At 43.7% G+C, this 26696-nt stretch overlaps 1 protein-coding gene across 6 annotated transcripts in view; it reads left to right on the top strand.

Moving 5' to 3' along the window:
• Positions 1-4638: 4638 nt before the first annotated feature.
• Positions 4639-26696, top strand: part of FHL2 (four and a half LIM domains 2) — a 43553-nt gene continuing 21495 nt past the window's right edge. Inside the window, exon 1 of one of the 6 annotated variants that reach the window (XM_009472600.2) lies at positions 4639-4796. Coding sequence is in view for 1 of the 6 variants with exons in the window: in XM_087759043.1 (XP_087615169.1) it covers positions 21795-21797 (3 nt within the window). In the remaining 5 variants the exon portion in view is untranslated. Of the gene's footprint in view, positions 4797-11328; positions 11345-21064; positions 21262-21748; positions 21798-26696 lie in introns of those variants that run through there. The other 5 variants (XM_087759044.1, XM_087759045.1, XM_087759046.1 and 2 more) reach the window with 5 other exon arrangements.

Here is a 26696-nt window from a genome sequence, read left to right as displayed (position 1 = left end):
CAGCTGAGTGAGGTGCATTTCACATAACTTCAGGCACCAGAGGTTAGCTGTCTGGTGTGAGTCATCTCCTCTCCCCCTGCAGCCAGCAGTGGGAGATAGGCACCTCCACCACCAAAGAAAGCACACAGATAACCAGCTTACACTAGATACCAGCTTTTGATGGCAAGAAGTAGGTGAGGTGAACTGCTGATGACAGTGCCCATGGAAAACACAGAGGTCACAGAGCTCCAAGCACTTCAGCCTGCTTTCAAGCCTGTGCGTAGCTTTGCAGTGATGACATCTTCTTGGAGCCTCAGCTCAAAACACACAGCAAGAGGGGGAGCCGGGCAGAGACAAGGCCCTTGGAAATCACACACGCTTCGTTGCTTCATATGAAGGCATCTCCACCTCATCTGTGCTCCAGAGCCTGGGCACAGTGGTGGCAGCGAGGACAGCTGCCTGCCGGGAGGGAGCTGGGGCTGGGGTCCTTCAGGTGCTCCTCCATCCCCAGGGGCCTGGAGGTCACTGGCGTCCCTGAGGCCACTGCTGCCTGCTGCAAGCATTTTCACAGGCATGGGAAGGCCTGAAGATGTGCAATGCTCCTGATGCCCCATGTGCTTCCTGGCAAAAGGCTGCGTACCTGTGGGTTTGCATGGAGGTCACTGTTTGTGCGTGCTCTTCCTCCAGGTGTGGAGCAACTGGGTTTGGGGTTTCATGTGCAAATGTCTTATTTGGAAGGTACTGGTGTGACCTGTGACTGTGAAGGGCGAGAAGAAGCAGGTGGGCTGATGGCTTGCTAGCACAGCCGCATCCCCAGTTCATAGCGGCGAATGCTAATCCCATCTTCCTCACTGTGAGGGCCTGGGTGTGAAGTGTTTGCAAAATATTGACTACCAGCAAAATCTCGACAGGCTCCCTCTTCCCCTCTGGCTCTGCTGCTAAGTCTCTGGCAGTCAATATCATATGTACAGAATCTACCTCTAAATCCCCCAAATTAGATTAAAGGCTCAAGAACATCATAACGTAGTTTTAATCCCTGCGCTACCTACCATGAACACAAATGTCAGGACAGTAAGGTCAGATTCCCATGAATATCTGTCAGTAGAGCTCTTCCTTTAGAAAAGGCAGTACCGGTGCAAGCTGGTGAGCTTTTGTTTGTTAAAGCTATCCTGAAGATTTACATCCTTCTCCAATGCCCACAGTCTGGCATCTTCTGTGACTTGCAGAGAATGGCAGGGCAAATCCTGATTGTGAGGGATCAATGGTAAAACTTCTAGCCTCAGTGTGACGAATGGGTAACAGGGCCTTGGTATGGTTTCCACAGGGGGCTGTGCTTTAAAGCTTGCAGCATTTCATTTGTGTTTCAAAAGAACAGTTGGACTCAATATTCTTAAAGATCTTTTCCAACCTAAATGATTCTATGATTCTGTGATTCTAAAGCAGCTCTTCTAGCACACGCACCTCCCATTGCCTTGGAGTAGAGAATTGGCTGAAAGTCTTGCTTTGCTTCCTCCCCGTGCCCTGGTCGTGGGATCAGCAGGGCTGGATCCAGTGCTGCAGACCCATGGAGATGGCAAAGGGGCCCACCATGCCGCTGCTGCTTTGTGCCACAGACCTTCAGCCACTGACCTTCTTTTTAAAGGGCTAAATTCCAATGCTGCTATAAAGCTAAGAATCCTGACAACATCCACAGGAATACCTCTCCTCCATCATTAGCCTGCTACCTTTCTGTATCTCAGAAGTGCTGGTGCCCTGAGTACGGGGGCATTTCCCTGCCTGTCTCAAGGAAGCAGCTCAGCTGCTACCTGCTGCGGGGAGCACAGGATCAGGCCCAGCAGCCTGACTGGTTGCTGATGCTTTAGCGTTCTGACGGCATCCTTTTTCAAGGAGCCCTCCTTTCCCTGGTGAGCCTCATCAAAGAGTAAAGCAATACCCAAAATGAAACTGGGACAGTTTAATTAGAGGGACAGTGGGGGGCAACAAGCTTTACAGGACTTTTGGTTTTTTCAGAGAGAAAAGCAGTAATGTTTGCTTTAACAGATCTGTAATCCACCTTCTCAAGTAGTTAGATGAGGTGTGCTGCGAGGCCACGTTTACCCTAAGCTGGTCCCCAGTTGCTCGATGTTTACACCAGATCCAAATGTGCTCTGTAATGGCGCTGACACGTGGGGATTAAACATGTCATTAGTGCCCAGAACAGCCTGGACTGGGGCTGGGGACAACCATCTTTTATCCAGGTTGTTTCTACAAAGTCACCCGGACCTTTGAATCATGCAAACAAAAAAGTTGGCTAACATGAAGAGGTTGAGGCTTTCCAGAGCTGTCCAAACATATGTCCTAACTACCACATTTTTGCTGCTTATACAGCTTTCCATAACTGTTTATTGTTCTGGGAAATGAGAAAAGACTGTTTACACAGTAGCTAAAGGAACATGTGGCAAAAGGCCGCTAGCTCTAGGATGAACAATATTTTCACCAGGAATCTGTGGGACATTTCTCTTATCTCCCTAACCTGAGTCTCTAGGCCACACTCCTCACTCACGGCACTTGGAAGCTGGGCATTTCGGCATGGATGTCGTGGTTTAATCCCAGCCAGCAGCTAAGCACCACCCAGCAGCTCACTCACTCCCCCCTGGTGGGATAGGGGAGAGAATCAGAAGAATAGAAGTGAGAAAACTCGTGGGTTGAGATAAAGACACTTTAATAGGTAAAGCAAAAGCTGTGCACACAAGCAAAGCAAAACAAGGAATTCATTCACTACTTCCCACCGACAGGCAGGTGTTCAGCCATCTCCAGGAAAGCAGGGCTCCATCACACTTAATGGTTACTTGGGGAGACAAATGCCATCACTCCAAATGTCCCCCTTTCCTTCTTCCCCCAGCTTTATAGTCTGAGCATGATGTCACATAGTATGGAATAGCCCTTTGGTCATTCGGGGTCAGCTGTCCCAGCTGTGTCCCCTCCCAGCTTCTTGTCCAGCCCCTGCCTACTCGTTGGTGGGGCGGTGTCAGAAGTAGAAACGGCCGTGACTCTGTGTAAGCACTGCTCAGCAGTAACTAAAGCATCCCCGTATTATCAACACTGTTTCCCACACAAATCCAAAACATAGCCCCATATGAGCTACTGTGAAGAACATTAACTCTATCTCAGCCAAAACCAGCACAATGGACAAAATGAGATGGGTGAAAGTCATTTGTTCCAGGAGACTCAACTCAAGCTTTCAAATCATGTTGCTTGGCAGGGCCCAAGGACGTGCTGCTATGAGCTTTTTCATGTTAGGATGAACCCTCCAGATGCCAGCTTCTCATTGGTTTAGAGTTAAAACCATAAAGCCTGACTGGGCTCCATGTCAAGCCATAAATCATTTTGTTCTGTCAGAAAGCCTGGCACACGGTTTGTGTTAGCATCCAGTCCCCACAACTTGACCCATGCTTGCTATCCAAATGAACATCTCAGAGACAAGCTGGGAGGTGACGTGATCTCCTAAAGACTATTACTCAACCAGCACTCTGAAGAGAGAGAAGAGGGAGATGAAGGCAATGCGGGTTTTTGAGGACCGTGGAAATAATAAATAAATCCAGCAAAGAAATCAAATCCCTCAGCAAATACTCCTGTTTCAGCGAGGAGGAGGAACGACAGGCAATCTCAGTTTAACAGCACAGTTCTTCTTCAGAGAAGTATGCTGCTATGTAATGAAGAGAGTCATTTGCCTGCACGTGGAGGCTGCCCGATGCTATTTCTTCACCTTCCTGTCTTAAAGAGGGATTCTCCTTTTCCTCCCATTGAAAAAACACGTTAAAATAGTTCAACTTTGAGTCAAGAGCTGTGTCTCTGCTGCAACTTTCCCTGCAGAAGTGCATTGAAATGCAGAGCTGAGCCCAGCACTGGCAAGGAGATGGACAGGTTGTAACCCCACCTCTGCACTGAGCTTTGCTGGGGCAGGTTTTCCCCCAGAGCCAGCAAGACGCTGACCACAGGAGCTGCCAGAGAAGCTTTTTTCCACCTCTAATCTCTCGCTGCTTACATGTACTAGTGTCCCCTTCACCCAGCATCACACCTGCGTTTCAGTGGGAAGGAAGCCCTGAGCAGAGAGCTCGCTCCTGAGCTACGGCCCCGCTGCCCACGCAGATTTATTTCGTGACCTCAGGCTAGTCTCTAAATTTGCTGTCTTTTTTGCTGTGAAATGGTGGCACTGGCACTATTTCCCCCCACACGAGATGGTGCAGGGGTAAAACAAGGCAGGACACGAGGCACAGACTCCCCTGCAACAGGGCTGCACACCTGGGATGGACAGATGGACAAAGGGGAGTTGGAGTTTGTTACATCCACAGAGCAGTCAGCATTTCCTAGGGCATTTCTGCCAATCTTGGATCCCTGACAGATAATCTGATTGAGAAATTAGAGTTGCTTATAGCTCAGCCAAAAACGTCACACCCTGAAATAACACCGGCTCCTTGGGGTCCCTCACAGGACCTCCCTACAGCAGGTGAGTGTATTTTAAGATCAGGCACTCCCAAATGGAGCAGAACGAAGGGCCGGGGCAGCTCAGGAGCGCGGCAGCCCTTTCCATCGGCAGCCTTGTGCCACTCTAGCTATGATGCCTTAAAAGGCTGGTAGCACAGAGGTGCTGCGGTCCTTATCTCCTGCAGATGGCTGGTACTTTGGAGATATTATATTTATAGCTCATCTGAAGCATGAATGCCTAACTGTCTAATTACTAAACACATAGTTTGGGCAATCCAATAAAGCAGCGAGTCTGTCCCTGTCCTTTCTCGTTCGCAGACTCACAAGCAGAGGCAGCACCAAGCTGCAGCAAGGTAAGACAGTGACTTATTGTGGGTTTCACTGTCCTTTGGGCCCTTTTCTCCTTTTCACCTTCCCTTTGTAACAATTTCTCAGGTCTCTGTGTAGACATTATGAGGGGAGCGCTGCTTTCTTACGGGAGGAGTGGATTTTAAGATGTTTGTTCCCTTCTTGCTGCCAAGGCGCACACAGAGCGTCTCTCTTTGTATTTCCAGTCTGCTGTTGGGAACCAGGTGCTAAATAACAGCTGCTCTTTAGTTTCTGCACTAATAATACGCTGTCATGTTTTTATGTTCCAAGGAACACAACCATGCCTAAGTATAGACACTTTCCTGGTTTGAATAGCAAACTGAATGACTTCAGGGAGAAAGCTTTTGATTAGGGTTGGGTTTTTTTTTTTCCTCTATCAGCATTTTCTTCTTTATGATGAATATTTGGAAAATGAATAGATAGTGAAAAAAAATGAGGACAGAAGGAACATTTTACTTTTTTCCCCTCTTTCAGACCATTTCCTAGTGGCCATGGAAGAAAGAAAGGCAAATTACAGGCGATGCTTGTTGATTTCATGTTTAAACAATCACTTGTTATGGATTATAGCAGCTGTGTGAAAAGGGAAAAGAAAGCAAAGCAGTGAAACATAACTGGGTGTCAAAGCAGGAATTCGTCAGAACTAGCCTGTAAAATAGCGTTAGCAATAACTGCCAAATGCCAATTATCAGGCTATTGTTACATTAAATTACTTTTAACCTCATCTCATGAGAGCATTAATTTTCAAATGAAGCCAATAAAAGAAGACCTCTTTGGAAAAATAAGATTGTTTGTGCATGTGTGTAGATTTGTTTGGATGCATTTATGCATGCATTTTTAATATAAACATTCTTATAACGAAAGGCTTTTTAATCCAAGGATCACAAAGTATAACACAAAGGTAAGAAATTTTAATTTACTTTTAGCCTGAGAACTAAAGCAATCACATTTTGCACTAGAGTTTGTTTACTATTCCATTATTTAGGAAATTAAATGAAAGAAGGCTTTTTTTCAAAATGCTGAGTGACTGTTCTTCCATGGGCTTTGACAGGATTGCAGGTCCCGGGCACCCCGGGGAGCAGGACTCCTTAGACCTGACCCAAAGCCAAGGCTTGTAGGAAAGGTCAGTCCACTTCGAAGTGTTTGGGGTTGGGCTCAGTCCCTAAGTGAGTATTTCAAAGGCAAAAGGGTAGGTCCTTGTTGGTCCAAAGCTGCTGGAGATCCACCGACTTTAGCTGAGAGGTGGGTGTTTACATCAGGTGCTGATCAGGCCAGTGGACATGGAGAAGTTGGGTCCCGTCCCAGGGCTGGCCCTCGGGCTCCATCGTGGCAGTGTGTGCAATGTGCCTGGCAATGCTCCTGCGGGAGATGTGGCCCTGGGGCCGTGCTCGAGCCATTACACCCTCCTGGCCTCTGAAACCAAGTGGCCACATCCAAAACATTTCCTAGGGACAGGATTTGCCCCCAAGCCATGACCAGGTGGGAGAGCCCTAGCCGGCATCTGGACGACTGACCAGCGTGGTTAACTGAGTCTCAGTGCCTGGGAGCATCCCTTGGTCTTGTCTGATTTATGAGTACAGACATGGCCTCTGAGGGTGCCCCCACATGTCCAACCTCACCCACATTGGAGGCCCACTACCATGGTGGACGTCCTCAGTTAACATGTCTTGTCTGGCTGAGCTCTCCAAGCTTATGCTGGTGGGGGCTTTGTCCATCAGTGTAGATAGAGCTGAGACAGCATGCTTAAGAACAAGCTTGCTCCACCTTTCATGTGAAGAACAGTACATAACTTAACTGGAAGAAAAAAGGAATGTAAAATACCAAATCGTCTGCACACATGCTTGTCTTATCTCAAGGCTTACTGTCCCCGCACAGATGCCTTGGAAGGCTTAATGTCTTCAGACACCGTAGCCGGCGCCTCTGCATATCTCTCTGTTCTCCAGCAGTAACAGTCTTGTCGCTAGACCGTGGTCTGCTCTGTTCAGATCTGCACAGAGCTCCGATCTTCTGCTCCCCAGCACTGGTGAGATGAGTTTTGTAAGCTGGCTGGAGCCCAAAGGTAGTGTGTCCCACCAGAGAGCACAGCATTGACTCTTAGCAGGCCATCAGCGGGAGCTGGCAGCTGCCTTAGCCAGACCCATTGCTCCACTTGGTCTGCTTTTTCCAAGATCTTGCTGTTAAGCTGAACTGATGTGCCTCTGCAGTAAATTGTGCAATAAAGAAATCATGTACGAAACTAGTATTTTTTTATAGAGTAGTTTCACTTCTCCCATATTAGAAATTTTCTCATGTCCTCAGATTCTTCGTCTATCATCCAAGCCTCAGGCTAATCGTTCTGGTTGGGCACTTAGTGTTAAAGTATCGCCACTGGTGTATTGACAGTATTCCCTCTTGAAAACAAGAAGCAGAAGCAGCATTCCAATCATGTGCAGCAAAACATTAGTTTTTTTTTTTTAAAAAATATGTTGGCCAAAGATCTTTAGCTTGAAAAAATGCAGGAACATACATACCAAGGCAGTGATTTTTCACTGGATTTGAATTTAAAAGTCAAATAAAACAAAAAGACGCAAAGCTTGTTCCCAAAGTGAACCCATTCTAAAGGCAGTCTTTCCAACAACAATACTTTATTCTTACCTAGCATTTGAAAATATGATTAATGGATGAATAACTTTACTCTTTCCCTTCCAAACAGCAAGCCACTAGAACAAGGCAGACCTTTGATTGCAGCTGGCAAGAGGCTGGGAGGGGGCAGACTCATTCAAACACTTCTTTAATACAGAAAATGTAAAAGGCCATTTTACAAGGAAGAAAACCAGAGAAGGAAGGGAATGTGAATACTGACTTGGGGGTGAAATCCTGGGCCCGCTGAAATCAATGGGAGTTTTCTCAGAAACGTCCCTTGATTTTAAGAAAGCTCAGATCTCCTCCTTTTCCTTCTAATTTTAATAGTGCCCAACTTGTGTAGATTTGCACCACAAAAGCACATTTTCACATTTTTCCTTAACAGTTTTCCTTTTTTGTAGCTGTGTATTGTCTAATCAGAGCATAGGCACTCAGACACAGTTGTTTTTCAGTGAGATGAATTATTACTGGCTGCAATATTTTATCTTTGGCTTTATATCACAGTGAGTACAGTTTCATGCTGATAAATCTCCGGCTGTTTCAACAATGTTCATCATCTAACTCTGATTAGCTTTGAGAAGCATAGGTCGTATTACACAGAGTCCTAGTTTTTCTGAAAGCAGTTGGAGCAATTCTGCCTGGTTTTGCTCAGCTCACTCTGGCACAAACATGGAAGGAGCACTACCGTACACATTTTAAAGGGAGCCATCAACTTCATAAAATTCAAAATGTTTCTGCTGCAGGCTGATTTACTGGCTACTGTTAACACATGCCACCAAGAATGAGTGAAACTGAAAGAGCTAAAAGAAAAAATATTTTCCCTCAATTTCACTTTATATTTTCAGTAACATTTTGTGTGAAGCCAGTTGTACAGGTTCTCTTTTATAACATTTTTTTCCTGCTGTGTCTGTGAAACTTCCGTATCGCAACAAATGAGAGGAAAACTCTCCTTTACAAAAGGAAAATAAGTACCCTATCACACCATGTTGTCATGGGAGTAGAATGGGCACAGATGTGGGGACAGAAATTGTTTCACACACTTCATAAACAAAGCCAGTGGGCTTTCAGATCAGCATATTCCCTGTCAAGCTCAATGGATTTTCACGGAAGTCTCACTAGAAATTTGCATGCTTTCTGTTGGCGGGAAATAGGTAACATTGGCTTGTGCTCCTTTTTGGTAGTCTGCAGCTAGGGGAGCAAAGCCTGGCATGCCTAGAGATTACCATACGAAAACAGGAATACCTACAATTCACAGATACCACCACACAGAAGCCCATTATTCTGTCATTTATCCCATTTTTTAAATGCCGAGTGTCCTAATTTCCTATGCATGAAGTCCATTGACTGCAACAGCCTCCGGCGTTGGGTGCAGAAGGCAGCAGGACACTCAAGGGGTTAGGACACTGATTAATACAAAGAGAGAGATGCGCCAACACTGTATAGCATGGCACTCCTGGTACAGAACAATAAAAGAGAGGAAGCTATCAGAACAAACTCTATTTGTTGTAGTTTTCAATTTCTGGGTGTAAGCCTCAGCTCAGGAATTCATATAACCACAGGTTAAACACATTGTCTGTTACATACTTGTATGGCCCGCATTTCATATCGTCAAGTATTTCTTCTCTCAACATCCTTTTAGGGGAGAAAAGCAGCACTTTTTCCTAATTCAAAAAGGAGAAGTAAGGGCCAGAGCTGAGGGCAGACTCAAGTGCTGAAGTGCGGCGAGGGCTGAGGACTGGCAGGCTGTGAGACCCAGCTCAGGGCTGCAGTGACCCAAGGCTCCAAGAAATAAGTCTTAGAGAGAGACTCTCCACTCTCTCCCCTCTCTTCCTTTTATCTGCCTTAAAAATCCTCTAGTCAACGAGTGACATTGTGTCCAGTTCTGCTCAATTAAGTAGGGGGGAATATAGTGGCTGAATTCGGGTGTGTGAATTCTGCCTGGACATATCTGCCGCGCTTTAGCTATCCGAAGTCAGGTGTCTGAACTAGACAGCTGGATTCCCTCTAGATTCAATATAGAAAGAAAATCACGTTTATAGGGCATTTAATTTCATCCTCAATAGGTGTCTGACAAATCACCCCTCTCAAGCACCTCTCTTTCTCCATCTACTATAGTGGGATCATGGATGGCTTGTTTGGGTCAGCTAACATTTGGTCAGTTAAAATGAGGAGAGATGGATGCCACTATAGGTTATTTGCAAAGATTACACAAAACATTTTGTTGATCAAGGAACAGACTTTGTTCTCACAAGTGCCTGACTACTACTTGCGAAGTCTCCCCTCCTTTCTACTTTTATGAACCAGGGTGCTTTAGTAATGTAGATTGTCTCTAATAAGAACTGGGTTGTGCTTACTTCTCATATTTCTCCTTGGTCATTTTTATTTCTTATATTGGTTGCCCTGTATATTGATTTGTTCTGGACGTTCTCTGGAGGTTCATGAGGTGAACCAAGGCTATCCTGGTGCTGTAGGAACTCCTGAAAGCCTGCTTCCAGGTGCAAAGTGGGACCCAGAGCACAGAAGGAACACGTCAGATGAATGGAAAGTGCTTCTGGTGGAAACAAGAACTCGTGTAGGAAGTGGAAATATTTTGTTAGGAGTTTTTCCTCGCTTGGTGGGGCTGTAACAGAGAGCCATATTCTGCAGAAATGACTTTGCGTCTCAAAACAAAAGGGTGTGAAAGAGTTTATTCAGGAGCGAAGGGTTATGAAAAAGCATAGAAAGTTAGGAGGAGGGACTGAACAGTAAGGGTTTTCTAGACCATCCATTCTCATCTGCAGGGAGAAAATGACGCAAACCTACTTGAAAATTTGTAATGGCAATAGTCATTTCAGCCAACATTACCTGGAAAAGTTTTGATCCAATGCACCTTTTTATGCAAAGTTGAAGGTCTCTGAAAAATTGGAGATTGCAACGGAAACATTAACAGACTTTTGTAGAAATCTTGAATGGAAAGAAAAGCTTTTGCTTGAGATTGTTACTCTCCTGATCTGGTGCTATGAGTTAGACCTGTATTCCTAATTATTTTTACTGAACTACTTCTGAAAAACATCAGCGTGACTGTGGTAACAGTGACAATCAGCCAGCTAGGGCACTGGTTGTCTCTCATTTTAGACTGACCATTTAAAATAAGAAAAAAAACAGAACTTTTCCTAATAGTGGAAGGTGCTTATGTAAGTTTGTTAGTTAGGCAATCAATGGGAAAATATCCAATCATAAATAACCTATTAAGAAAAACAATTACAATTTCTTATCAGGACTGATAAGGTCATTCATTTGTAAACTGCTTCACCCTCCATCTCCTCATATTCACTAAGAATTTTACTCTGAGGCCTCCAAGATTGGCTGCAGAAACATTTCTGAGCTTCCTGGTAATAATATTCACATTTCTTTGTAGACCACAACCTTAAATAAAGGCATGGTGTTATTTGTTGTGTCGTCTTGCAGTTCAATAACTTGCAGATTCATAACTAAGGAGGATCTAGATTTATTAGTGCAATTAGTTGTTGCTGTGGTGGCTAAGCAGAGGGTATAATAATATGGACTTGATTACATTAACATAATATATGATGTGCGCAGTAAAAAGACATATTGTTCTTCTTAAGAAAATCTTTAGGCAGACAGAAGTGAGGAAGACAGTGGTTGCAGATGTTGGCACCCCAACACACTTGAAAAACAACCAGCAAAACTCTGTTTCAAGGATCTTACATCCACACTCCGCCAGGTCTGAAGATCAAGGGACCACAGAACTACAAGCAGCAAAGGATTCAAGAAAGATGGACTCGAGTGGGCCAAAAAGGCTTTCTCTTAACCCTGCAGAACAAATGGTGCATGAGATAGAGGAACAGACTACATCAACCAAACATAGAAATCTCAGGAACAGGTTTTCTAAGGACACCTTTGTGGAAAACAGGTAGACCTGATATACTGTCATGTTTCTCTGTTAGCTAGTTTTGTCTCAGTTAGAAACATTTTGGTTTATAACAAAATATTGGCCCAGAGGCCAACTAGCATGGCACAGCTGGTGTCCATACAGTTATACTGTCTTATCAGGTGAAAAAAGATGGACATATCCACCCTCCTGTTAGGAGCAGTCCTTCAGGCAGGCCAGCCTTTGGGCCACGCTAGAGACCTCTTGGGAGAGCAATGGGGGCTTTGGGCTCAACCAGAGCAGGGGCTGCACATACAGTTGAACAGTGTGGACCATCCTCTGCTGTGTTTGGGCCAACACAAGCTACTGCTATAGATGGAGGCAGGGAAGGCAGTGGGGCCAGAGGAATGGGCGATGCAGTCAGCCTGAGAAGATCTCCCTGTCATTGGCACAAGAAGGTTGCCGGGGGTTGCAGTATGCAAGGGCAGTTTGTTCATCCATCCTTTTCTTCTCAGCAGCCCTCGCTTTGCTTCCAGTGGCAAAATGCACACACAGAGGTGGCGTGGCTGGGCCACCCTCTCCCACCACCATGAGCAGGAGCACCCAGCTTGCATGCTGGGGATCATTTGAGTCCATGCATGGTCTTCCCTTTGTCTCAGCCATTCCTCCCCCAGTTATCGCTGCTTCCTACTGGAGTCTCCCACTCCTCCCAGTTGCCTGCTTTTGGTAATGGTTTCCTCATTTGTTGAATGAGAGCGGCTGAGTTAGCAGAGACCTAGCACGAGAAGGGCACAGGCATGTCCAGCTCATCGTGCCAGGAATGGGTTAGGGTTTGGTTACGCAGGGGGTTGTGTCGGCTGCTGGGAGAGGATTTGTGACCAGACTCTCAGCCTGGATTCCTGCCCAACTACCTACAGCCATGCCTCCTTTCTGCCTTTTCCCCTTGTCCTTACAAATGCAAATGTCGGGTGGATATGCAGCTTACTAAAGGAAACAGCGAACAGCTCTGGGTCTGAGGCATGCTCACATAGAAAGCCAGCAGGAGAAGCAGCGTGAGTATGGCTGTAGAAGAGCTGTGGGCATGAGCAGCAGAGCAGCCTGCCTTCCTCCCAGGTCTTCCTCTGCTCTTTCCTGTAAGTGAAGTTTCTGCTGCCTGCCAATGCTGTGTCTGCTGCCAGACAAGCCAGCCCCTTCCCCAAATATTTTCTGGACATCCAAGTATTAGGAACTCTTCCTTGCAAATGAGGGGGTCTGGATTCCTGGAAACCCTACTGGATATAGGGAAGAGCCAGCATCACTGTGGACTGGGTGCTCTTTTGGGAGCAGCCAGCCAGACGGGCAGTGCTCAGTCATGTAAGGCATTTGTGTTGTAGCAACCCAGCAAGGACTCACTAGACTTTATGGTTAGCCATTAGGGATAAATGAAAGGACTAGCACTGCTTCATATTGTGATTTCTGACTCCTCTCTAATGATTCAAAATTATTACTTATCTTGCAGTATGAGACACATTATCTTCAAGGCAAGCTATTGTTACAAGCCTTTATTTCATTTTACTCACAACATTTGAATTTCATTCACATTAAGAGAGCAACTCCACTAGACAGCCATGTGAATATAAACTCGGCAGGGACAAACACAATCCATATGTCTATCAGGCTGACAATGGATGGTATATTTTTTCAGCTCTGTGTGAAGCGTTAGACATGAAATTCACATCAGCAACTAAAAGATTGCTTTAATCCTATTATTTAAAGGGTCTGAGCGCTTCTAGAGTTCAAAGTAAGCACAGGCCTAAGAGGATCAACAGCAAGGACTCTACTTCAAAGTGCACAATCTAAGCTCTTATTTTCAATCATAATATATGTCTGAGCCTACGTCTCAGACCCTCTTAGATTATATGTAGTATGTACAAACAGTAGTTGAGCAGAAAAATAACTGTTGCCATACAGAATGATCTTTCTGCAAAACAGGATGTCCCCAGTCATATTCAGATGGGAGAGGGCGACTGTTTTTACTTACATCAAAATAGTAGGAGTCTGAAGTAATCTGGGAAGTGATGTGCAACTCTATGCTTCTTTTGAATTCAAGGTAAATTGAATGGTTTGGGGAACGATAGGGCCAATACATAACCAGGGTACAAAAAGAATCCTCAGGGAAGAGATGGCTGTAACAGAAAAAATTAAATGATTTTTTTTTTTTTGCTCCTGTGTTCTCTGTGAGGAACTTGGAGAACTTCCCGCAGCAGAACACTTCCTTATGGGGATCATCAGAGGATCTATTTCAAGCTGAAGTGTCTGTAGAAGAGATATGGAACAAATAAAGAAAATGAATAGGAAGAAAATGTTAGAACCAGATGGTGTTCACCCAAGAAATCTAAAGGGACTCAAGGATGAATTAGCTGAAATAATAGTAGTGCATGGACTCTTATTTAAAACAGGCTTAGAACTGAGCACCTGAAAGTAGCTAATATGGTGCCAGCCTTTTTAAATGGTTCCAAGAGAAACTGGGGGAATTAGAGCCTGGTAAGTTTGGTAAATTTGGTAGAAGTTACTATGCAGGGTAGAGAAGATGGATAAATACGATACATTGGGGGAAATTCAATACAGCTTTCTAAAGGGAAATCATGCTGTACAAATCCATGGGGTTCCTGTGAGATCTTTAGCTGGCAGCATCTACTTATTTGTACTTTTCCATGTATTCATGTAAAGGTCCTCACCAAACACCCTTAAAGACACGTAAGCAGCCACAGGATAAGAGGCAAGATCTTTGCATGGATTGCATAAAATCGGTTGAAAGATAAACAGGCAGTTCTTACAGGAAAGGGAGATTAATAAGAGATTAATAGCAGAAATTCTACTGAGGCTGAGAAACAGAAGGATCTTAGGCAATAGGATGAGTGGGCACCAGGACAGCATCTTAAACTGAATGTAGATAAGCATAAAGCAGTGCACATGGGGGGAAAATGTAACTTTAGCTATAAAGTAATGGTTCTGAGCTGACCACCTGGGTGTGAAATTTGGGGGTTATATAGGTTTACAAAAAAAACCTGCTCAGTGCAAAAAAGCAGCCAAAAAGCATATTGAATGTTAAAATTCTGGCTGCTTCATCTGAAAAAGTAAATTGTCATATCTGAAAAAGTTTGGGGAAGGATGATAAAATACGGGGAGTGACTTTCATACAGAGTGACTAGGTAGGCCAGGACTCTCCAGCCTAGGAGCGAGATGGCTGAGAGGAGTTATGGTAAAGATTGACAAAGACGTGAGCAGCCTGTAAAGTATGAATAAAGATCAGTTGCTCATTATGTCTCCAAGTGTAAGACCTAGGAGGCATCATATGAAGCTAGTGGGTAATATGTTCAAAACGAACACATGGCGATCACTCTTCAATGACATGGAGTAGAGCTACCTGTTACAGGAAACTGTGAATTTCCTGTCATGGGATCTGGAGGGAACTGTATAAGTTCATGGAAGTGATATTCAGTATGGATACTGCCTCCAGGTTGAGAAATCCCAGGTTGAGACAAAAGTTGTCAGAGGCTGGGAGAGTATTATGAGGAGGTATCATTACAGGCTATTTTCGTTTTCTTCCCAAGTCACTTCTCAGACCCCAAGAACAGGATAACAAGTTGGAGGAACCCTTCTGCTCAATGATTCTCATATTGCTATGGCATGATCTGAATACCTACAAATTGCAGGTTCTGCCTGACACTAGTCATCATTTACAAGCACTCATGTTATACTGAAAAGTCTAGTCTGAATGTCTTTTTCTGTCTTTCTGCCATCTGTGTTGGACTGACAGAACTTATGTTCATTTGACTTTGGAGGCTGTGGAGTCCTAACGTTAATCCTGAAGGGCAGAGTACACAAAGATCTTCCAGGAACGAGTTAGATGTTGTCACTCCTGCCTTGGAAATGAGTTAGATAAGTTCTTGAGTTGTCTGCCAACTGCTCAATTTTACAATCCTCTCTTTGCTCAGAAACTCCCTGGGCCTCTGGCTGGCTGATAAGGGGAAATGGCAGTTACAAACATTGCTGTCAACTATTTCTGGAGGGTCATAAGATGTCAGAGATGCAGGCAGAAAAAGCGTTAAGGGGAGCAGAAGGAAATTATTCACACAGAAGTAATGTTTTGGAGAAGAAGCCACAAGCAGTGAAGCAGTGGGAGGGGGAGGATTCTGGAAAGGGGACTTTGCCTAAAAACACTGGAGCGTGCTGAGAACACTGCAGGGAATACTAGGTATGTGAGCTATTTTGTACAGAATTGCATGTCTCTTGTGCTATCAAATCCACAGAGCGGTTAGTTTTTTTGGAACAATCACAGTGTGCTTGTTTCATGTGTCTGAAACAGGGAACCATAAATCATCATTATACTAAAATGAATAAATCCCAAATTAAGGGGTAGTATTTGCCAGTTCAGAAGACCAGCAATTACTGCAAACTCTGTAGTAATTTAACATCCCAGGTTCCACCCACAGGGGTAGGAAACCCAAAAACCTCTTCCCATCTGTCATACTCAGGGCCCCACATGGCAATCAAGCTGAATCCAGATTAAAGGAAAGAAGCAACAGCTCCTCTACGTAGGTCTCTGCACTATCATTGTTTAGAGTCACTGCTTCTAAAGTCCACTCACCTCTTGTCAGAGGTTGTCTCTGGATCCCAAAGCACTTCCAAAGACATGCCAGCAGGCTCCCTATCCCTGTTTACAGATGAACAAATTATGGAGCCGAGCAGTTTAGGGAATGCGTAGAGTCCAAAGAGGTATGAGGATGGCACAGAAGAAAATGTGTCACCTCAGTTTCCTGAAAAGTAGAGGCATCGTCTGTGCTCTAGTGAGAGGAAAGAAAGAGAAAGAATGGTTGTGGAAGCAGGGAAGGAGAAGACTATATTCAACAAGAATTGTTGCTTTCCACTCACTTCATTACAGCTCTTCATGATTTCTTCTTCACTTGGTCAGCAGCCTGGTGAGGGCTCTCCAGGGTGGCTGGCCCACATGGCACAGACACCTGCTGCTTGGGGAAATGTCTGACCAGCTTCCTTTATCCTGTGCTGGCTTTTATGGCTTCTTTTAATCCATGAAGACCTGGGATGTCTCTTCTGACAATGCTGCTCGCCCAATGAAGGACCTGTCAGTTCTGTAATGTGGTACCTCAGCTTTCCAAGCTGTTGAAAACTCAACCATCACCAAGAGAGATTTTGCTTAGCAGATACCAGTTCCTTAAAACCCTGGCTTGCTCCTTGAAGCTTCTTCTGATGTGCTCTGTCCCCTCGTTCCTCAAGCACCACTACTCTTCTCCCCTGTGATCCCCTCAATTCATGCCCGACCCCTCATAGGCGTCAAGAGCTGTTTGCCACCAGAGCTGAGATAGAGGAAAGCAGCAGCGACATCGTAGCTGTCTTTCTGCCTGGGTCATCCATTGCAAACTATCTCTACATCTCAGTTGTCCATGGAGAAAGGGGCATAGGTGCAATTACACAGACAGCAGCGGACCACATGTTGACTGGTGTCTCACTGCCACGTTTCCTTGGAGACATATTTTTCAGGAGCTAGATTTCTCTGAATGAAACTGGGGCTAACTGGATAGAAAAGAAGGTCCTGACTAACTTTAAAAACTGAACAAAATCTTTGTTCAAACTGACCATAGCAGTCTAAACTGCTTTCAGTTCCACCCAAGAACATGCTATCACAGAAACAGCTTTGAATTTGAGTCAGTATTGTGTAGCTTATCACATAGCAATATATTATCCTTCTGAAGATAACTTTTCCTGTACAAAACCAGAAGTTCTTCAGTGCTACTGAGCCATGGCAACTTTCTCTAAATTCACTGAAGGAAATTTTTTAAGACTGTATGTGAAAAGTATTCAAACACATTAAGAAACCAAACATGGAAACATTTTTTTCCAGATTAGACTGGAGTTTCTAAAACACTAAGCTTTTTGCATCGATTTAAGAAACATTCTCCCCCCCCCAAAAAAAAAAGTAGTTTTGCATCAACCCAAAACACACGGACTTTCATTTCATGTAAAGTTCCCTAGCTGCCTTGACTGCAGGGGTTTTAATGGGTTGTCCAAAGGTGTCCATCATTTCTTCATCAGAGTCTGTGAAACTCTGATACTTCTTACTTGCTGAGTATTTCTACTTGAGGATCTAGTCACCAAGGGGAAGAAAGGAAGAAAACAGACATTAAAAAAGATCTGTTTGCCCTTTGTATATTCCTCATATGCTTGGGGAAAACTACGTACCTGAGAACATCTTATGAGAATGAAAATTCAGTAAAAAGTAATATTGCCTGGCTGTTATCTTAGGTTTAATGAATTAAAATGCAATGTCTGCATGAGTCTATACTACTTCCTAAGCAGTAGTGCCAAAAATAGCAGTTCCCCTTAATGCATCCTCTCATATTCATTGGAAGCTTGTATTATACAGGTCCCAGCATCAGAAAGGGATTTGCTGAGTTCTGATAAAGTAACTTAACAGTTTCCAGGATAAAATAGTGGTGGAAGGAATCAGTCAGTAGCTTAGCCATTTTCAAACATTAAAGTGTAGCTTTCCACCTCCCCTGCCCTCTCAGAGACATTAAATTTTTCTGTGACTCAAACTGGGGGAAATAGAAATATTCCACCTCCAGCCATCTCTTTCCACTATTTTTCTTTGTTCATTCTTTTCAGCCAGAAAAGGAGATAAGTGCTGAAATGGTAGTTATTCCTGCATCAACCCAGTAGCTGAAGTGAGATTTCTGAAGGATTAGTAAAACCATTGAGAAATCCTGCTGTGAAAATGATACTTTCTCCATCTTGTTTCCCATATGTGATGTATGGCCTTCACCACATTAGAATTAAACCTGTTAAAGCACGCAGGCCACTGAAGAGCAAGCATTATATGCTACATAAATGTTACATAGATGAGAAATTTATAAGCCATAGGGTATGTTTCTAAATCACAGGATGGCACTGAATGGTACTTGCGTTTTCAACCTTAAATGTAGGCACTGTGTTAGAAACATTGCCCCTTGTTTTCATTTCATTGTCTCCTCTGAAGCCTTGAAGATGGCTGATCTATGCTGGCTTACTTAGTTAAACATTAAATTTGCCAGTGAAAAAAGCCCTTGCTCTTTCCTCCCCATCTCCTTTTCCTTAATTATCATTAAGGAAAATTGGTTTTCTTCCCCTCAGTGGATTCGATGCTGGTGGGAAAGAGGGTGTGGGGGTTTTTGCCAATTACTGGTGAATATTTACTCGTCAGATAAAAAGTGAGCAGGCGTGGACCAACTGAAGGAGAATAAGAGGTCAGAGGTTGCCCCTGCCATGCCTAGTAGTGTTTGATGGAGTGCACACACCACATCATGGGATGAGGGAAGGAGCTGCCTGGTAACTCCCCCTCATCCCTTTCGCAGCTCCATGGAGTCCTGATGTGTCTCCTGAGCATCAAGTCGCATAGTGAGCCCACAGATTGTTGGGTTTTAAATCGGCAAAGGCTCTTCTGCCTTCAAGGAGTCAGAGATGTTAGGTTAAATCAGACAAAACCGATCTTATCTCCTAAAGTCAACCCATGACCTGAAACAGTTAAACTAAACCATTTCAGTTGGAACCAGTATTTATTTTAACTTGTAATTGTGGAAAACACTTGTATTCCACCAGGTCACATCAAAAAATCTCTGGCAGAGTTGCTGCAGTGGCTGTCAATGGACGGATAGGGAAATGGAAATATCATGGAAATTGAAAAAAATCAAATAACATGTTTGGAATATTTAATTTGTTTTAGAAAGGTTTGGAAATAAACTGACTCAAATAGTCCAAATCTAATCGCCTTCAGGGCCCATTTTTCTTCTTTCATGCACTTCTAAATCAGAGCTGAGGTAAGAACTGTAACGAAGATGGAAATTAATGATTATTGTTGTCACTGTTCAATAATTTAATCTAAAAGAAACATTATAATTTTTGTTATTATTATTCTGCACTTACTATTCCTTTGTAAATTTGCTAACAACTCACACAAGAGTTTGACTGTCCTGAGTTCTATATGTACAGACAGTGAAACTAAAGAATAGAAAAATGCAATGTCTTGTCCAAGGGCATCCAGCAAGCCAGTGATGGGGCTGGAAACCCAACCAGCAGCTCTCCCAAGACACAGGTGTAGCTCCATGGTAGCTTAAGGGTTCACTGAAAATTGCTCACTGTCTGGTTTAACTCATCTTCCAGTGCCACTGGAAATGCAAGGCAGAGGCCAGGGACATGTGGCTGGGGAGTGCAGCAACTTTGATTTAAATAAGCTTTAATTGCCATGGAATCAAATTCCTTAATCCCACATGTCCATGGTCAGTCCTCCAGTGCACAATGCCTGTGTTTTGAAAGAGTAACTGCAAAGGCTGCAGCAGCAGCCAGATCGACCCATGGGCATTGCTGCTCATCAAAATAACTCACATCTGTAAAGAAGGTTTTGCTCCTTGTAGAAGAACTAGGAATGGCCCTTTCCCACCATTTTATTCTGTCTGTGATTTTGTAGATTTTCAGTAGAGCTGAGACAGACATTTCATCCCCATTCCAAATCTGACTACCATTCAGGTGCACAAGAGGACAGTAAGTACAGGTCAGGGTTCTGGCATAAGTTTGTTTTGCAGGAGAAACCCTTATTCAGCCCATATGCACACCTGCACCACTGCCCAAACACCACCACCCAGTGTCCAACGCAAACGGACGCTGGACTCCCTCACCTCGTCTGGATGCAAAACAACAGCAACACTGTCTCTGGGCTAATGGGCTTTACATTTTTATCCTACTGGTTTCTCTTAAGGTTGAAAGCATTCCAATTAAAGCACCTCCCTTTGGCAAGCACCAGTCGTTACTGAAGTATCACTCTGAACTGCCTCCCCACCCTACCTCTCAAATGGCAGAAAGCAGACATCTCCCGTGTGCTTCTGATCCAAATTCTTCCCTCTGGGAGGTTTCCCAGGACCCTCACTGTTTTGATTAACAGAATGTGTTTCTGCTAGAATGGTTGATAGATGAAATTGGATTTTGTAGCAGAAAAATTAGTTCCTGGTTATAGGAGGATTAATGGTTCCCCCTCTAACATGTGCCCACTGGCAGGGCTCTCTGCTGGGTCCTGAGCATGTGCTGAAACAATCTGTTCCTTTGGCTTTCTCTTACACAAGGGGGTTTTTTGGTTTCATTAATTTCCCCTGCTTTTCTTCTTTTTCCTCCTCTCTATGGGGGAACTTGGAAAGAAAGAAGGGTGGAGTGAAACAAGAATGGGCTCTGAGCTCTCATAAAGAAACGCCTGCACACTTGCTCCTCAGAAAAATGCACACCTCTCCACGAAGTAGAAGAGAGACAGCTTGTTTCACTCTTCTCTGGGCAAGGCACTAAGTCACAGCAGGCAAAACAGCCAAAGCCTATAAAGCTTCATACCAATTTTAACCAAATACTTCATTCTCTCAGCCAGGTGAAGAGCCTTACAAATGTTTGGGTTTGAGTTGCTGTAAAACCTTTCCTCCTGTAAAGCGCAATCCCTCGGATTTAGCAAAGCTACGTTATTAATAAGCATCAGGGGTTTAGAGAAACAAAGGCTGGAGGAGGGGAGGGGAGCCTTATTTTAGGAAGGGGGCCAAGAAAGACAAGATGTTTAGGAGGGGGAAGTATCGACACCCTTGGAATAGAGAAAGTGTCGAATGCCAGCTGCAGAGCGCCTAAAAGAATGAGTGTCTCCGATGCTTTTGTCTCCTTATATGGTAAAATGATAGAGAGGGGTTTCACTAGGCTGGGGAAGGCAGCAGCCTCTTTCCACACAACACTGACTGCAGAGCTGAAATCGGAAGAGCTGCTCTTCACAGGCAGCAGAAAGCCCCGGCTAGCTGTACAGCTCTCCTCTGCAAGCAGGCCGGTGTGCTCTTTAGGTATCTGTTAATGGATGTGACCCCCTGTCCCTGGTCCAGGAGGTGACACTAACTGCCCGCTACTGCTCTGTAAGTAAATATCCCTTTTTTTCCCCTCCCTCCCCACTACCAGCGGACTATATCTTTGAAGGTGTCGCTTTAAACAAAGGGTGCAGAGAGGAGGAGAGGGTTGTTTAATGCCCCAGTGGGTTGTTGGGTCAGGATGCGAGGAGAGAGATTGCCGTTTCCCCGTTCTCCTGAGCACACAGCAAGGGGTGTGAAGAGGAGAAAATGACAAATTTCTTATCAGAGCAATTACTGCTGCATGTCCGTCCATATAGTGACACATCAGCGAGCTGATGAGGTGCTGGGTCATTTCATGTGTAACTATTTTTTATGACTGTGTTGTGCTGCGTGTGTAATCCACTGGGAAGGTGATAAAAAGTAGAAGCTGGGGTCTTAGATTCCTTACACCTCTGTGCGCACTCTTGCTGCCGAGCTCAACAAAGGAGCATTTTTGCACTGTAGCAAGAGCAGATGCACATGAAACAAAGGTAGCCTTTCCTTTTTGCAGGCAAACCCTGGAGACAGATTATGTACGGGAAAAACGGGGAGCCATCAGCATGGTATTTCTTCTTTTTACGTGGAGAGAATAGATTAGAATGCAAATCCCAATTAATAGCTCTGAATTCCTTCCTTCTGTGCTTCTCTCTGCGTGCATGTGTGTGCAGCCACAATAACCCAGGTCCTTAATGTATGCCATCTATCATGGATTTCTCTGTGTACATAATAAAGGAAATACTAACTTTGATTGTCTGCATTAATGGCTGTTCTAAACTTTCTGCTTCCCTAAAGGGACACGGCTTTTATTTAGTTCAGCAGATACCTGCATATTTCATCTTTGCTGTGTACAGAGACACACACACAGTCACAAGAAAGCAAACCTTATAAAATCTAGATACCAGCAGCAATCAGTCTGTTATTGCTACTCCCCTGAGTCCTGTCTAGAGGCATATTAACTAAGATTGCTGATTGCTGGTTGACACTGACATTGCCATGGTCAGTAGCTATAACATTTATTCTTGGCTATACATATTTGTACGCTGTCTTAAATAGGAATTGTCCTAGAATGGACCAACAGAAGGGTGTGTGTTATTAGATACTCGCATGCATCCGAATGTGAAGGAATGCTATAACTAAGGTCGCCGTTTGGTTTCTGTTATGAACCCTATTTTCATCAGTTCATACATTTATGGGACTACCTGCTCTCTGGCTAAAATCTTCTGTGCCTTTTATCAGCCAGATGGTAAACTTTGAAAATGATTGCTTCAGGCATGTGGTTGTGGAAGGTAGCAAAATAGTCTTTTTTTTTATTATTTTCTTTAAAAAAAAATTCTGTTTGTTTTCTGCTCCTGTACATAAAACTGGGAAAGGATGTACTTTAAAGGCTGCTCTGTCAGTAGAGGCTGTTTATATTCTTGACCACATCTGGAGAAAACAAAAAAAAAAAGGATATGTGGTACTATATTTATTGAAAACTCAGTTCCAAACAGTGCCATAGCGGCACTACTCTATGCAAAATCTGACCAGAGCATTAATAAAACTATCTTTTACCCTAGCCATAGCATAGATAATGATCTTTGGCTTCCAAGCCAACAGGTGGTTGTGGTGAGCAGGGCAGCTGAAAGGACACAAACCGCTGTTGCTGAGAAATCATATTTGTGAAAGTTACCTGGGGCTCCCACCTGACATCTCCACCTGACTAGCAGACCTGAGGCTGAGGGATGGACCAGTTCTTGAGGCCTTTTGAGAAAGCTTAGAAGATCCCAAGATGGCAGAAGTGCTGGGGTAGAATATACTTATTTCTGGCTCTCATCATTCTGCCAAATGTGCTCCCGAAGGAATCATCAGGGCTACGCATGCAAGCACCAAGTAGTCACTTCCAGGTGGTTGGGTTTTACAGAAAAATTATTACTAATTTTTGTGAGATCTGTTATCACATAGCAGTGGCTATGTTGTGTCAGACATTGTGTATGCAAAACTCCTGCCATGAAGAGCGCGTAATGATGATTCTCAACGAAAGTACTGGGATACAGATAAGGCTCTGCTTCCTACCTACAATTATATGGTTTTTTAAGGAAGTCTAGGGAGGTCTGAAATCACATCTTTCATATCTATGCAGGCAGACATCAGCACTCCCAGCTGGCACACTTTGCATTAGAAAAAAAATTAGACAACTCTTTCAATCACATAAACACAGTCCTCCAGGATCCCATCATACTTTAAATATCAGGAGCCGAAAAACCCAAAAAAGTTGGTGGCAAAGTACAGTTCCTGCAATTGTAAGGGCTGGTGAGAGTTTCTGCCGCATTGCACTGTGAATTCAAGTTTTCATCCCAAAAGAAAGGGATGAGGAGGGCTTAAAGACCTATATTCACATGACTGACTCCTGGCTCAGTTCTCCAGGGCATTGAGTCCTGAGCCCAAAAGCCAAGTCTTACCTGCTGTTGTCCTCACCTGCTTGCCTTGCCTCACAGGAGTCAGGGCCTTCAGAATTAAGGGAGGGTCAGATAAATGTTAACACCATTAGCCAGAGGACATGGCTTCTTCTCCATGAAAATCAGGCTGAAAACTGAAGCAATGCCTGTTGCTGCTGGCCAGCACGCTGCCACTCTTGCAAGGTCCCCACAGACTAGTTACAAGCAGGTCTGAGGCTCATTCATGTTTCTCTGACAGATAAATTGGTCTTGAGCATCTTCAGAGAAACTCTGGATGGTGTAGTGTTGTAGGCAGTCACCTTCCCTCACTTGGGTACTGCTTCAGAGATTGGCGATCTCATAATTTGCATTTTCAGACTGATTAGTTCTAAGTGTGTAATTTTAATGCTTCATTTACATATGCACAGTTATTTGTGATGCAGATTCACCTCAAGTGAGGGTGTGAAATGGCAGGGTAATGACAGGTTTCATGGAAATAAATCTTGGATACATTGACAGCCACTGAAGCATTAACATTTCAACAATACTAATTAGCTATATATATATAGAGAGAGTTTGATTAAAAACCACTCGAGGCTTCTTTTAAGGCTGAACACCGTAACACTCATGCCAGGTGAAAAAGTTACAGTCCTCATTTTGTTCCTTTTCACATACCCTTCTATATTAAATTGGATAATATTAACGAGGATGCTAAATGACTACTGTACATACAGTAATACACTGTAAGAGGAATGTAAGTGAGCATAACACTGATATAAGAATATTCATCTCTCTCTTTCACAGCAGATTTTCAACTTTAAAGTTGCAAATCTATCAACCACAGCAGAGCAAGCCCTAAGGTTGCACTTTTGGTGGTGGGAGAGAGATCTAGACTCTTGGCAAGCACAGGCACAAGGGCTCAAAATACACCACTCCTTATTTCATCTTGCATGATAAAAGTAGTGAGTTGCATAAAACCGTAAAATATCTGTAAGCATTTCCCTACCCCTGTTTTGTCATTGCTCTGAAGCACTCTTGAGATTTAGACCAAAAGTATCTTCGGAGACCAGTACTGCACCTCCGATGAATTCTTCTTCCTCCATACTATGCCACACATCTCTCCATGGTAGAATCTCCATGGACCCAACATCTTCCTTCTTCAGTTAGAAAAGATCTCACCTGCAAAAAGACTGCCTATGCCCATGTCCCCAGGCTCTCTGTGGCTTTCTGTGCTTGCTCCCGCATCTCTCATGCACCACAGGTACTTTGACTCAACATTAATAGCTGATCTCTTTGCTCTATGTGTCCAGTTTCCAGCCCCAAACCTCAGCAAACAAATTGGACCAAACTGTTTTCACCCAGGTGTAATCAATCTATTTTGCTAAGGTGCCCAGCTGAATGGGTACCTCTAAGGTTTACATAGCCTCCTTTGCCACGTTTTGGAAAGCTAACGGCAGAGCAGCCGAGCAGAGAATTATGGATGCCTCACAGCCCTGAGGCATTCACTGCTACAGTAGTTTTATACAGTAGCTGAAAGACGTACATTAACTGATCCTTCAAATCACCATGCATGCCAATTATCTTAGACAGAAAGGGGCTTTGTGGTCTTGCCTCTGTAAACAGAACCAGGCAGAGACACAGAGCTGTTCTGCTAGAGGCCAGGACAAATAACAAAGCATTCTTCCTCCATAGGGTCCTTCTAGTTTTGCTTCTTTCTAGAAAGAAGGAAACATAGAATATTTGGGACATTGTTCTGGTTTTGTGCCCTGGGTTGTGTTATGCAGGTTTGCAAAAATGTAGGAGAATTCAGAAATGTCACTGCACGGTAGCACGTGGTGTTTTCTGGATATTTTTATCTTAGGGCCTAATTTTTCTGGGATTAGCAGTATTTGTGTCAGTAAGAGAAAGAAAGTATTTTCTAGCAAAACAAACCTCCATTGGAGTTTAGTGTCTGCAGTCATTTAGCTTATACATTATTCCTGTAGGGTAGGGCCAGAGATAACAATTGATTTTATTAATCTTATACTATTTTTCTCCTCTATCATTTTCTGTTATCTGCTTAAATGCTCTTTTTAGAAATATAAATTTCTATGTTTAAGTAATATCAAGTATTTGGTCTTTCTCTTTGAGTAAGCCTTTGCTTATTCTGCAAGAGAAAGAAGGAAGACAGCAGTTTCAAAAGGCTTTAAAATGGAAAATAAGAGCAAGCCTTTCCGCTTGAACTGTGCTTTTCCTTGCTATGGTAGATTTAAGAGACATGAGCCGTGTTATTTCAATAGGCTCCTTTTGTAATTGAAATGTATGCAGGAATGTTGGTAAGGCCATACATCCTCCAGTCATTTCAATATCAACCTCAGATAATCATAGTGTAAGTTGTGTGGGGTACACATTCAAAGTGTCAGTGCTCAGTTCTTCTGTGGCCCCTGTAGATACTACCACTGGTGCTTGCTCTACCGCTGCTGGAGTGGCTCTAAACTGGAGAAGATCCTTATTGACTGCCAAACACAACAAACCACAGAGAAACCACAACTGCAGTGTTCCCTCTCCACTACTATAACTGGGATTACTTTAGCCAGGCGCATGAGGAGCCTTACTACATGAGAAACATTTTTGTTTTGGTTTGGTTTTTTTAATTATTAATATTATGTTAAGGAAAACAGTCTTAAATAGCAGACTATCCACTTTGCAATTCATGGTAGGCTGACTGCAATCTAGACAGGAACCAGGTATCCTTTGGTTATCTGCATGTGTTAATGCAGTCCATCTGCTCAGAAAATTGCTCTAAAGTACTTAAAAAGAGACATGGGAATGTTATACCATAGGCAAAATAAGTCAGCCATGTACAAGGAAGCTGAGTTGCTGGAAAAACCTAGCTGTGATTCTGAAGAAAGGTAACTTTAAATAAAGTCCATTAAAACCCGAACTTTTTGTAATAGTTTTTAATATTTAGCATGTATATAGAAAGGCCTGAGTGGGATATTTAGGAAGAGGTTTCTTTACTTGGGTTTGATTTTTGTTGGTTGTTATTATTACTATTATGTTCAAATA

This window comes from Nipponia nippon, unplaced genomic scaffold (assembly GCF_047370975.1).
Source record: "Nipponia nippon isolate SJK-2023a ecotype South Korea unplaced genomic scaffold, ASM4737097v1 scaffold_2, whole genome shotgun sequence".
Taxonomy (NCBI): domain Eukaryota; kingdom Metazoa; phylum Chordata; class Aves; order Pelecaniformes; family Threskiornithidae; genus Nipponia; species Nipponia nippon.
Note: the sequence above shows the minus strand (reverse complement) of the source record. Positions and strands in the feature narration are given on the sequence as shown.